General features: G+C 42.1%; 1 protein-coding gene across 3 annotated transcripts in view; it reads left to right on the top strand.

Moving 5' to 3' along the window:
• The first annotated feature begins 225 nt into the window (after positions 1 to 225).
• KSR2 (kinase suppressor of ras 2) overlaps positions 226 to 12407 on the top strand; it is a 304420-nt gene continuing 292238 nt past the window's right edge. For all 3 annotated transcript variants that reach the window (XR_011362254.1, XM_069963967.1, XM_069963968.1), the window contains exon 1: positions 226 to 411. Coding sequence is in view for 2 of the 3 variants with exons in the window: in XM_069963967.1 (XP_069820068.1) it covers positions 226 to 411 (186 nt within the window). In the remaining variant the exon portion in view is untranslated. The remainder of the gene's footprint in view (positions 412 to 12407) is intronic.

A 12407-nucleotide genomic window follows, 5' to 3' on the forward strand; every position in this document is an offset into this window, starting at 1 on the left:
CTAATGGAGGAGGCAGCCTAGCGCACAGGGTGTACAGTGCATGCTGCCAGTGTGCCCTCTCCGTGCACCTGTGCCCGGGGTAGTGGGAGGGTGGGGTGCACCAGTGGGAGAAGGTTACAGAACAGGGGGAGACCAGACAGGGCTCGCTTCTTCCTCTTTATTAAGCTGATTTCGGGGGGGAGGGAGGGTGGGAAGAAGAGGGTGATCGCAGAGCAAAGGGGAGAGATGGATGAAGAAGCTGTGGCCGGCAGCAGCAGCAGCGACGAGCAGCCCCTGAGTTTGCAGAAAGCCCTGCAGCAGTGCGAGCTGGTCCAGAACATGATAGACATCAGCATCTCCAACCTGGAGGGGCTCCGGACCAAGTGTGCCACCTCCAACGACCTGACCCAGAAGGAGATCCGGACCCTGGAGGTAGGAGAGCTGCATGCTGCCATGTCTCTGCATCCCTCTCTATTAGCAGAGGTGATCTCTTATTTGCACCCATCCCCCATAGCCTTTATGCTGCCAGTGGGTTTGTTTATATCCCCTGCTTGGTGTGCAGTGCCATAAATTAAGCAGCTGCAGTGAGATGGAGTGAGCCTGCGCATTCTGCAGGTGGTCGCAAAGGTGCTTCTCTCTAGCAGACTGTGCACTGCTCCCATACACCCCCAGCCTCCCCCACACCTCACACACACAGGATTTATCCCACTTATCTGCTGCCATAAGGATTTCTATTCTGCAGTGCACAATGATGCTAGTGCCAGGCATGTGTTATATCACACTACATGAGAGCAGTCCCTACACACTCGCACACTCCCATCACCAGTCCCTGCACACTCACACACTCCCATCACCAGTCCCTGCACACTCGCACACTCCCATCACCAGTCCCTGCGCACTCCCATCACCAGTCCCTGCACACTCACTCACTCCCATCACCAGTCCCTGCACACTCACACACTCCCATCACTAGTCCCTGCACACTCGCACACTCCCATCACCAGTCCCTGCACACTCCCATCACCAGTCCCTGCACACTCGCACACTCCCATCACCAGTCCCTGAACACTCACACACTCCCATCACCAGTCCCTGCACACTCACACACTCCCATCACCAGTCCCTGCACACTCACACACTCCCATCACCAGTCCCTGCACACTCACACACTCCCATCACGAGTCCCTGCACACTCACACACTCCCATCACCAGTCCCTGCACACTCGCACACTCCCATCACCAGTCCCTGCACACTCACACACTCCCATCACCAGTCCCTGCACACTCACACACTCCCATCACCAGTCCCTGCACACTCACACACTCCCATCACCAGTCCCTGCACACTCACACACTCCCATCACCAGTCCCTGCACACTCACACACTCCCATCACCAGTCCCTGCACACTCACACACTCCCATCACCAGTCCCTGCACACTCACACACTCCCATCACCAGTCCCTGCACACTCACACACTCCCATCACCAGTCCCTGCACACTCACACACTCCCATCACCAGTCCCTGCACACTCACACACTCCCATCACCAGTCCCTGCACACTCACACACTCCCATCACCAGTCCCTGCACACTCACACACTCCCATCACCAGTCCCTGCACACTCACACACTCCCATCACCAGTCCCTGCACACTCACACACTCCCATCACCAGTCCCTGCACACTCACACACTCCCATCACCAGTCCCTGCACACTCACACACTCCCATCACCTAGGCCCCTGGTTTTCCTTTCATGTCATTTGTTATGAGACATTGACTCCAGTAACCAGAAGGTTTATGTCATTGTTACTTTTCATTGTACATTGTATTCTATGAGAAGACAGGTGCCTAGGAGTCCAGCTCCAGCATGTCCACACCAGCTTATATATTATATTATTATATTATGTATGTACATACATTATATATTATATACTAACATTAGGTCAAGATGGACCCCTAGACCCAGGAGTGACATCATGGTGCTCTCTGTAATTGTAGTAAGTTGTTATGTGTATATATATATATATATATATATATATATATATATATATATATGTAAAGATGTTCCGCAGCACACCAGCATACGTGTAAAAGGTGATTTATTCCAAAAAATACAGAGAAGTACAAAAGATGCGACATTTCGACCTCCTCACGAAATCATTATCAAGCATAGTGGGAGTGTCTCAGTGATGTCATTTTATATCCAACACATTGGTATAATTAGTGATGTCATAGATTCATTTACATACAAAAACAAATAAGCATACAGGGCCTGTATGCTTATTTGTTTTTATTTGTTTTTGTATGTAAATGAATCTATGACATCACTAATTATACCAATGTGTTGGATATAAAATGACATCACTGAGACACTCCCACTATGCTTGATAATGATCTCGTGAGGAGGTCGAAACGTCGCATCTTTTGTACTTCTCTGTATTTTTTGGAATAAATCACCTTTTACACGTATGCTGGTGTGCTGCGGAACATCTTTACATATTTTTGGGGATCCCCGAGCCAGGGGACTGATTCTGTACAGCACCTGCTCCATGAACCTTTGGATGTGCGGCTTCTTCCTGTTTCTATATACATATATATATATATATATATATATATATATATATATATATATATATATATATATTCCTATGGTCACATGTTTTCTGTGTTTCTGTATTCCTCAGTATCCAGCATTGGTTTCATGGTTTCTGCATTTTCCATGCTTAGAGGCCTAGCAATAGGACGTGATGTGTGGATTTATTTTATTTCATCATGCTGTGTCATTTATCACTCTTACAGGCAGGTTTTATATCTCCTTGTTAGCCCAATGTAGTATTGTAGATTGTATAATTCTAAGATTTTCTTTCTAGTAGAAAAAAGGGACCAAATTGTACTAAATACCCCGAATGAGACTATGCGTCTAACTTGTGACATACTGTTCTACTATTCCAAAGAAAGACAACATGGATGCGTTTGTGATGGAAGGTCTTGTGTATGGAAATTTACTGGGCAAAGTAGAAGGCAGTGTAAAGACTTTAAAGGGGTATCCCCCATCTCAAGTAATATCTTTAATCTTGTAGGGCTTTTGTAGTTAATTTAGTAGCAAACTTGCCTCCTTCTTCTGATGTGCTGCTCTTATTTTTTCCCCATTGTTGACAGCTTGTTGTCTAGGTTACAGACCACCTCTCTGCTTTAAAAGCAGTGGTCTGGCTGATGTGTATATAGATGTATAGAGATACATTGCATACATAGTGTGTATTATAATAATATGTGAACTATATTTATATGTACACAAGCCAGGCCACTGCTTTTAAAGCACTCTCTCCAGCGGCTCCATTCATTCTCTGTGATAGGGGACAAGTTAGTTTAGGGTGGACAACCTCTTTAAGCATGGGCCATTTTTCATCCAAATTGTCATATGTAATATTACGTTTTTGTCGGCAGAAGCCAATGCAACAAAAATGTCTTCCTGGCTACAGGTTTCTTCTGGCTAAACCTGTAAAGTGTGCCTGGAGCAGGGCATGTGGCGATCAACTCTTTGTCACAGTGGCTTCAATATGATATGAGAGATACCAATTTGATTGACTTTTTTATGTGCTCAGGCTTCCAAAATGTTTCCTTTGGTCCACCAGAACCACAGAGGCCTCCTTCAGGATGTGATCTTCAAAACTAAAATAAAATAAAATAAAGTGTGTATATATATATATATATATATATATATATATATATATATATATATATATTAAGAGGAGTCTGACTGCAGATTTATGAAGCATGAACCATGGGTAGCATCAAACTCTCATCACAGACAACTAAGTTTTACTCTGGAACACTGCATGGTGTCAGAGAAACATTTGGTTTTGAACTTAGCTTTTGCACGGGGAAGTGTCCAGGAGGCGTTCTCCTTGGCTTCTACCCTGCCTGGCCCAGCTTGATTGATAGGTGTCTCCCAGCTTTGTGTATAAGAAGAGACAAGTCAGTCACAATATTCTGGGCTGGAAAGAAGCTGTGAAGACCTTCTCCTGGACACGTTCCCACTCCAACAACCTGGTTCAAAACTAATTTTTTTCTGAAATGCGGCAGTGCTTCAGAGTTTAATTTAGTTGTCAGTGATAAGGCAGGTGGTTCGGGCAGCATAAATCTGTTAATGTGACCACCAACATTAATATCTTAATATAGGGAACATATGTTACAAAGTTTCATCATTTACAGTGCATATTCCAGTAAACCCTCTTCCAGTCTCTTCCCGCTCGGGCTCCCTGCCATCTGTCCTACTGGGGGAGATGGGCTCCAAATAGAGAAAATGCAGCGAACTGGGGAAAGAAGTGCATAGCTATGTGCTGCCACAACGTGAAATAAGGATTGTGGGGGTCTGAAAACCCAGAACTCAACCAGTCAAATCTATGTCTCTATGATGATTTTTCAAACAAAAATTATTTTTTTTTTAATCAATTCTTTATTTAACATTTTAAGTGAACATAAATAGAAAACTGTCTGGCATGTACCAGTAAGGAACACAAATAAAGAGTGACAGCAGTATGACATCCAAGTGATAAACAAAAATGATATTTTAAATTGTCTTGGTTGCAAAAAATGCAGAGAAGCAGAACAGAACCGAAAGGGACAGTTTTTGGTTCTAGGGAGCATCTATTTGAGAAGAATGGGAAAAAAAAACCAAACGAAAAATAACACACAAAAAAACGATCAAAACTGATGTTTTTTTAACGTAACCAAAATGTAATTAACCTAATTTTTGTGTCAGTTAAAAAAACTGATCCATTTCGATCCGTTTTTTTTTAATGGGATTCAATGGAAAAATGGACCAAAATGGATGCACACACATGCATCTGTTTTTCCATTTCTTTTTCATCCATTTTTTGCAAAAAAACGGATGGAAAAAACTTAGTGTGAACCCAGTCTTACCAGTAACTTTTAAATAGTTGTAACTAGTAAGTAGTAAGCGAGCAAGATTTGGTAATAGGAACAGGAGGGCTCCCCCATCCTGATACTGTACTGGGTGGAAAGGCTTCTCATTTTAACCCACTGCTACCGAATCAACTCCGTTGCTCGTCTGCTTTAGGGACCCTGCAGAGCTGCAGAGATCCTCCTGTGGAAGCGAGCAGCTCGGCCTTATCTCCTCTCTCTGCTGCCGGAGGACTGAGTGTTAGTGAGGCTGCGGCGTCCTCCTTTTCTGGTGTTTAGGCAGCCTAGATCCTGCGTGCACAGGCGTAACCAAAGTGGTGAGTGCTTCAACTCCCCAGGGCTTCATCTGGATATCACCCGCCGCTACCAAGCACATGTGTCTACCATCTTACCTACACATGGCACTCAATGGTGTATGACCGCTGTTTCCCTCTGACCCCTGAGTTAACACTTTCACAGATAGCTGCTTGAGGAAGCTGTTACTAGTATCAGCAGTACTGCAGCCCCCTGGGGAGTTGTGTGTGGAGAGAGAGTTAACTGATTAACCCCTTCTTTACTGACTTTACTAATACAGTCTACTTTATTGATACAGAACACAGCACCTACCTTGTTTTTAGGTTGTGGAATGAATTGTTTGCATTTCAATTATAAAAATTTGCCTTGATATACAAGTCACTTGGATTACAAGGATGTTCCCAGAAAGAATTATAATCGTAATCCAAGGTCTCACTGTATTTAAAACATCATCCTGTACCAGTTTAAGGTTACATAGTTGAGAGGAGAAACATCTTTTTCCAGTTTGGAATTTTGTTTTAGTATAAATCTTTATTGTTCAGGTCTGTACAACACCTACAAATAAACAATGCTGGACAGTATTCTACATTTATCAAAAAATACTTTATTTATTACATACAAAGAAATTTTTGTTGTTTAAAAACACATATTAAAAAGGGAGCAGAAAACCATACAATACATACATCAGATGGTATACAGGGCAGAGCAAATTAATAAATAATGTAACTACTATATACTAAGCCATTGATGGTATATCAATCGACCCACAGAGGCAAAGAAAGTGCAAAAGGTAAATAATAAAGTAATCCAAACAATTAATAAATATGAAAAAATAAACCTATATGTATAAAGCTGGGTTCACACTACGTATATTTCAGGCTGTATTTGGTCCTCATGTCAGGTCCTCATAGCAACCAAAACCAGCAGTGGATTGAAAACACAGAAAGGATCTGTTCACACAATGTTGAAACTAAGTGGATGGCCGTCATATAACGGTAAATAACTTCCATTATTTCAATATAACAGCCGTTGTTTTGAAATAACAAATATTTGCATTAAATGGCGGCCATCCACTCAATTACAACATTATGTAAACAGATCCTTTCTGTGTTTTCAATCCACTCCTGGTTTTGGTTGCTATACAGCCTCAAATATACAGCCTCAAATATACATAGTGTGAACCCAGCTTAAAGCTGCAAGTGCAGTCTAAAGTGCAACCAAGTGCAATACCACGTATAGTATATAATTCATACAAGTATATAATCAAACCTCTGGGTATATAGCGTATTGTCCTGCCCAGTACCACCACTCACCCAATGCTGCGTTTCGCCGTACAAGCTTTATCAAGGGTCAAATAAAGCTTGTATGGCGAAACGCAGAGTTGGGTGAGTGGTGGTACTGGGCAGGACAATACGCTATATACCCAGAGGTTTGATTATATACTTGTATGAATTATATACTATACGTGGTATTGCACTTGGTTGCACTTTAGACTGCACTTGCAGCTTTATACATATAGGTTTATTTTTTCATATTTATTAATTGTTTGGATTACTTTATTATTTACCTTTTGCACTTTCTTTGCCTCTGTGGGTCGATTGATATACCATCAATGGCTTAGTATATAGTAGTTACATTATTTATTCATTTGCTCTGCCCTGTATACCATCTGATGTATGTATTGTATGGTTTTCTGCTCCCTTTTTAATATGTGTTTTTAAACAACAAAAATTTCTTTGTATGTAATAAATAAAATATTTTTTGATAAATGTAGAATACTGTCCAGCATTGTTTATTTGTAGGTGTTGTGCATCGTTTAGATGCGTATGGACATAGAATTATTGGTAGTTCTATTTTTTCGGTTAATTAATCTTGTTCAGGTCTGTACTGCATTGCATTATATTTTATTAAAGGAAATGTCTGGCTGGGGGGAGTGGGGGACAAATCATTACGCCCATGGGTTGGGGGGAACATAATAAAGACAATATGCTTACCAGACCTTGTGTCTGCGCTGCGCCAGTTCACCGGGCTCCTGTACCCTGCTGGATGCATTTTTTCCTGGCTTTGGGGTACTCTGGGGTACTCGGCTGACACGTCACAAACAGGTAGGATTTACCCCACTCAGCCATTCAGGTATTGCAGCGGTGTTCCGCCCCAGTAACTGACTGGCTGAGCCGGACATCTTTTAGCTGGGTCATAACATAGCTGCAGGGGAGCTAGGAAGACTGCCGGCTGGTGTCCAGGAGCAGGACACGGCACTGCGGGGACACCGGGTAAGGTAAATATACCTTCTTTATTTTGTTTTCCCACCCCCAGCCCAAAATAATTTTTTTTCCCCATCAGACTTCTTCTTTAAATATATATATATATATATACTAGAAAATGTACCCGGCGCTGCCCGGGTATAAAGTGTCAGTGTGTTAATTAGATTTGTTCTAAGGCGCCCAGGAGGCCAAGCTAAAGGTATTGTTTCATCTGAGTTAATCAGTGGAATTAGTGTATACCTGTAGTGCATAGTTGAAGGGGTTCTGTATACTCACAATGTATAGTTTTTAGGGGTCTCGCATATCTGTAGTGCATAGTTGGGGGGGCTGTATACCTATAGTGTATAGTTGGGGGGGGTCCTGTATACCTGCAGTGTGTAGTTGGGGGGGCTGTATACCTATAGTGTATAGTTGGGGGGGTCCTGTATACCTGCAGTATGTAGTTGGGGGGGCTGTATACCTGTAGTGTATAGTTGAGGGAGGTCCTGTATACCTGCAGTGTACAGTTGGTGAAGGTCCTGTATACCTGTACTGTATAGTTCGGGGGTCCTGTACACCTGTAGTATATAGTTGGTGCTGTTTACCTGTAATGTATAGTTGGTGGAGGTCTTGTATACCTGTAGTTTATAGTTTGAGGGTCCTGGATACCTGTAGTGTATAATTGGTGGAGGTCTTGTATACCTGTAGTATATAGTTCGGGGGTCCTATATACCTGTAGTGAATAGTTTCAGGGGCCTGTATAACTATAGTATAGAGTTGGTGAAGGTCCTGTATACCTGTAGTGTATAGTTTGAGGTCCTATATACCTGTAGTATATAGCTGGTGGAGTTCCTGTGTACCTGTAGTATATTCGGGGTCCTGTATAGAGTTGTTGAAGGTGCTGTATACCTGTATTATAAAGTTGGTGTAGGTCCTGTATACCTGTAGTGTATAGTTTTGGGGTCCTGTATACCTGTAGTGTATAGTTTAGGGTCCTGTATACCTGTAGTATATAGTTGGTGGAGGTCCTGTATACCTGAAGTATATAGTTGGTGGAGGTGCTGTATACCTGCAGTGTATAATTTTGGGGTCCTTTATACCTGTAGTTTAAAGTTTGGGGTCCTGTATACCTGTAGTATATAGTTTTGTGGAGGTCCCGTGCACCTGTAGTGTATAGTTTTGGTGTCCTGTATACCTGTAGTGTCCTGTATACCTGCAGGGTTGTATTTACCCGTATGGCAGTGTTATTCAGTCACAGTGTGTCGGTATTGGTCATGTCTGGTATGGCGGTGTTATCCAGTCACAGTATGGCGGTATTGGTCAGGTCTGGTGTGGCGGTGTTATCCATTCACGGTATGGTGGTATTGGTCAGGTCTGGTATAGCGGTGTTATCCAGTCACAGTATGGTGGTATTGGTCAGGTCTGGTATGACAGTGTTATCCAGCACAGTATGGCGGTATTGGTCAGGTCTGGTATGGCAGTGTTATCCAGTCACAGTATGGCGGTATTGGTCAGGTCTGGTATGACAGTATTATCCAGCACAGTATAGCAGTATTGGTCAGGTCTGGTGTGGCGGTGTTATCCATTCACAGTATGGCAGTATTGGTCAGGTCTGGTATGGCGGTGTTACCCAGTCACAGTTTGGTATACCTGTAGTGCCCTGTATATACATGTACTGTATGGATGGAGTAGGGGGCCCTGTATATACATGTACTGTATAGTTGGAGTAGGGGGTCCTGTATATATATGTTCTGTATAGATGGAGTAGGGGGTCCTGTATATACATGTACTCTATAGTTGGAGTAGGGGGCCCTGTATATATATGTTCTGTATAGATGGAGTAGGGGGTCCTGTATACATGTACTGTATAGATGGAGTAGGGGGCCCTGTATATATATGTACTGTATAGATGGAGTAGGGGGCCCTGTATATATATGTACTGTATACATGGAGTAGGGGGTCCTGTATATACATGTACTGTATACATGGAGTAGGGGGTCCTGTATATACATGTACTGTATAGATGGAGTAGGGGGTCCTGTATACATGTACTGTATAGATGGAGTAGGGGGCCCTGTATATACATGTACTGTATAGATGGAGTAGGGGGTCCTGTATACATGTACTGTATAGATGGAGTAGGGGGCCCTGTATATACATGTACTGTATAGATGGAGTAGAGGGTCCTGTATATACATGTCCTGTATAGATGGAGTAGGGGGTCCTGTATATACATGTACTGTATAGATGGAGTAGGGGGTCCTGTATATACATGTACTGTATAGATGGAGTAGGGGGTCCTGTATACATGTACTGTATAGATGGAGTAGGGGGTCCTGTATATACATGTACTGTATAGATGGAGTAGGGGGTCCTGTATATACATATACTGTATAGATGGAGTAGGGGGTCCTGTATATACATGTACTGTATAGATGGAGTAGAGAGCCCTGTATATACATGTACTGTATAGATGGAGTAGAGGGCCCTGTATATACATGTACTGTATAGATGGAGTAGAGGGCCCTGTATATACATGTACTGTATAGATGGAGTAGGGGGTCCTGTAAATACATGTACTGTATAGATGGAGTAGGGGGTCCTGTATACCTGTACTGTATAGATGGAGTAGGGGGTCCTGTATATATATGTACTGTATAGATGGAGTAGGGGGTCCTGTATATACATATACTGTATAGATGGAGTAGGGGGTCCTGTATATACATGTACTGTATAGATGGAGTAGGGGGCCCTGTATATACATGTACTGTATAGATGGAGTAGGGGGTCCTGTATATACATGTAGTGTATAGATGGAGTAGGGGGTCCTGTATACATGTACTGTATAGATGGAGTAGGGGGCCCTGTATATACATGTACTGTATAGATGGAGTAGAGGGTCCTGTATATACATGTCCTGTATAGATGGAGTAGGGGGTCCTGTATATACATGTACTGTATAGATGGAGTAGGGGGTCCTGTATATACATGTACTGTATAGATGGAGTAGGGGGTCCTGTATACATGTACTGTATAGATGGAGTAGGGGGTCCTGTATATACATGTACTGTATAGATGGAGTAGGGGGTCCTGTATATACATGTACTGTATAGATGGAGTAGGGGGTCCTGTATATACATGTACTGTATAGATGGAGTAGGGGGTCCTGTATATACATGTACTGTATAGATGGAGTAGGGGGCCCTGTATATACATGTACTGTATAGATGGAGTAGGGGGTCCTGTATATACATGTACTGTATAGATGGAGTAGGGGCCCTGTATATACATGTACTGTATAGCAGGGTGGATTTGTTTTAAATCAAACTGATTTAAATCACGATTTAAATCACGATTTAAATCACTAGTCCGGAAGGCTTGATTTAAATCAGTGATTTAAATCAAAGTTTCTACCTAAACTAGTTCTTGCTACTTTAACATGCAAGTAGATGAAGATTTTTAGAATCACTTTTTATATTACTTTTTTCTCCCCAGTTTAATGGGTTAATCATTCATATTTGGACACCACTGTTCTGTTGTACTTAGGAAGGAGAAAAATAATCCTGAACTTAATAACAATTTAAATGGATTTATTCAACTGAAACAATAACAACATTACAGCATACGTTATTTGCTTAAACAAACATCCATGTTAACTAATTTGGCTAAACAAAAAAAAAAAAAAAATAGTCCAAACAATCAGAAACATATTGTCTAGCTTCTTGGACTTGGTACTGAAGGGGATGATTCTGTATTCATAGGTTTGTAGAACAATAGGATTAAGGTCTTTTTCTCAACTCTGTTCATGTTGTAACATTTGAGAACATATACAGCCTTTATTCTACTGAGTTAAACAACTCAGCTTTATCTCATGATGGAAGAACCTTTGGATGGTAAAATATTTTCCTCAAAAAGCAGTTTATTGAAAAAAATCCGATTTAAATCAAAAAAATCCGATTTAAATCAAAAAAATCCGATTTTTTTGATTTTTTTAAAAAAATCATTGATTTTTATCCACCCTGCTGTATAGATGGAGTAGGGGGTCCTGTATATACATGTACTGTATAGATGGAGTAGGGGGTCCTGTATATACATATACTATATAGATGGAGTAGGGGGTCCTGTATATACATGTACTGTATAGATGGAGTAGAGAGCCCTGTATATACATGTACTGTATAGATGGATTAGAGGGCCCTGTATATACATGTACTGTATAGATGGAGTAGGGGGTCCTGTATATACATGTACTGTATAGATGGAGTAGGGGGTCCTGTATACCTGTACTGTATAGATGGAGTAGGGGGTCCTGTATATATATGTACTGTATAGATGGAGTAGGGGGTCCTGTATATACATATACTGTATAGATGGAGTAGGGGGTCCTGTATATACATGTACTGTATAGATGGAGTAGGGGGCCCTGTATATACATGTACTGTATAGATGGAGTAGGGGGTCCTGTATATACATGTACTGTATAGATGGAGTAGGGGGTCTACCAGTTATTACTGTGGATGTTGTGAGGCAGCTTCCCTAGCAACCATTGCTCCCTGTGAAAATGAAAGCAGTAATCCTATTGGTTGCTAAGGCTCCAACTGCCGTGTCTGCTGCAGCTAATTATATCACCTGTGTTTGCAGTGAGGAGATTTTACCATTCATCTCTATGGGGCGCTCTTTCCCCTCCCCCTTCCCTCCTGTACATCTGGCGGGGACGGGACCTTCGCAATAACCTTCCCGGGCACCCAATGTATCTGTGTGCCAAATTTGGGGTCAAACGGTTCAGGCGTTTGGAAGTCTATAGAGGACAGACAGACAGACAGAAGGACAGACAGACAGACAGACAGACTTTGATTTTTATGATATAGATATATATATGTGGTAAAGGGGGACTCTGCCTCTAGTAAAATAAACTAATTGCTCAGGAACAGACTTTTGTAATCATGCAGCCTTAAAGTGATT

The sequence above is a fragment of the Dendropsophus ebraccatus genome, chromosome 3 (assembly GCF_027789765.1).
Source record: "Dendropsophus ebraccatus isolate aDenEbr1 chromosome 3, aDenEbr1.pat, whole genome shotgun sequence".
NCBI classification, from domain to species: domain Eukaryota; kingdom Metazoa; phylum Chordata; class Amphibia; order Anura; family Hylidae; genus Dendropsophus; species Dendropsophus ebraccatus.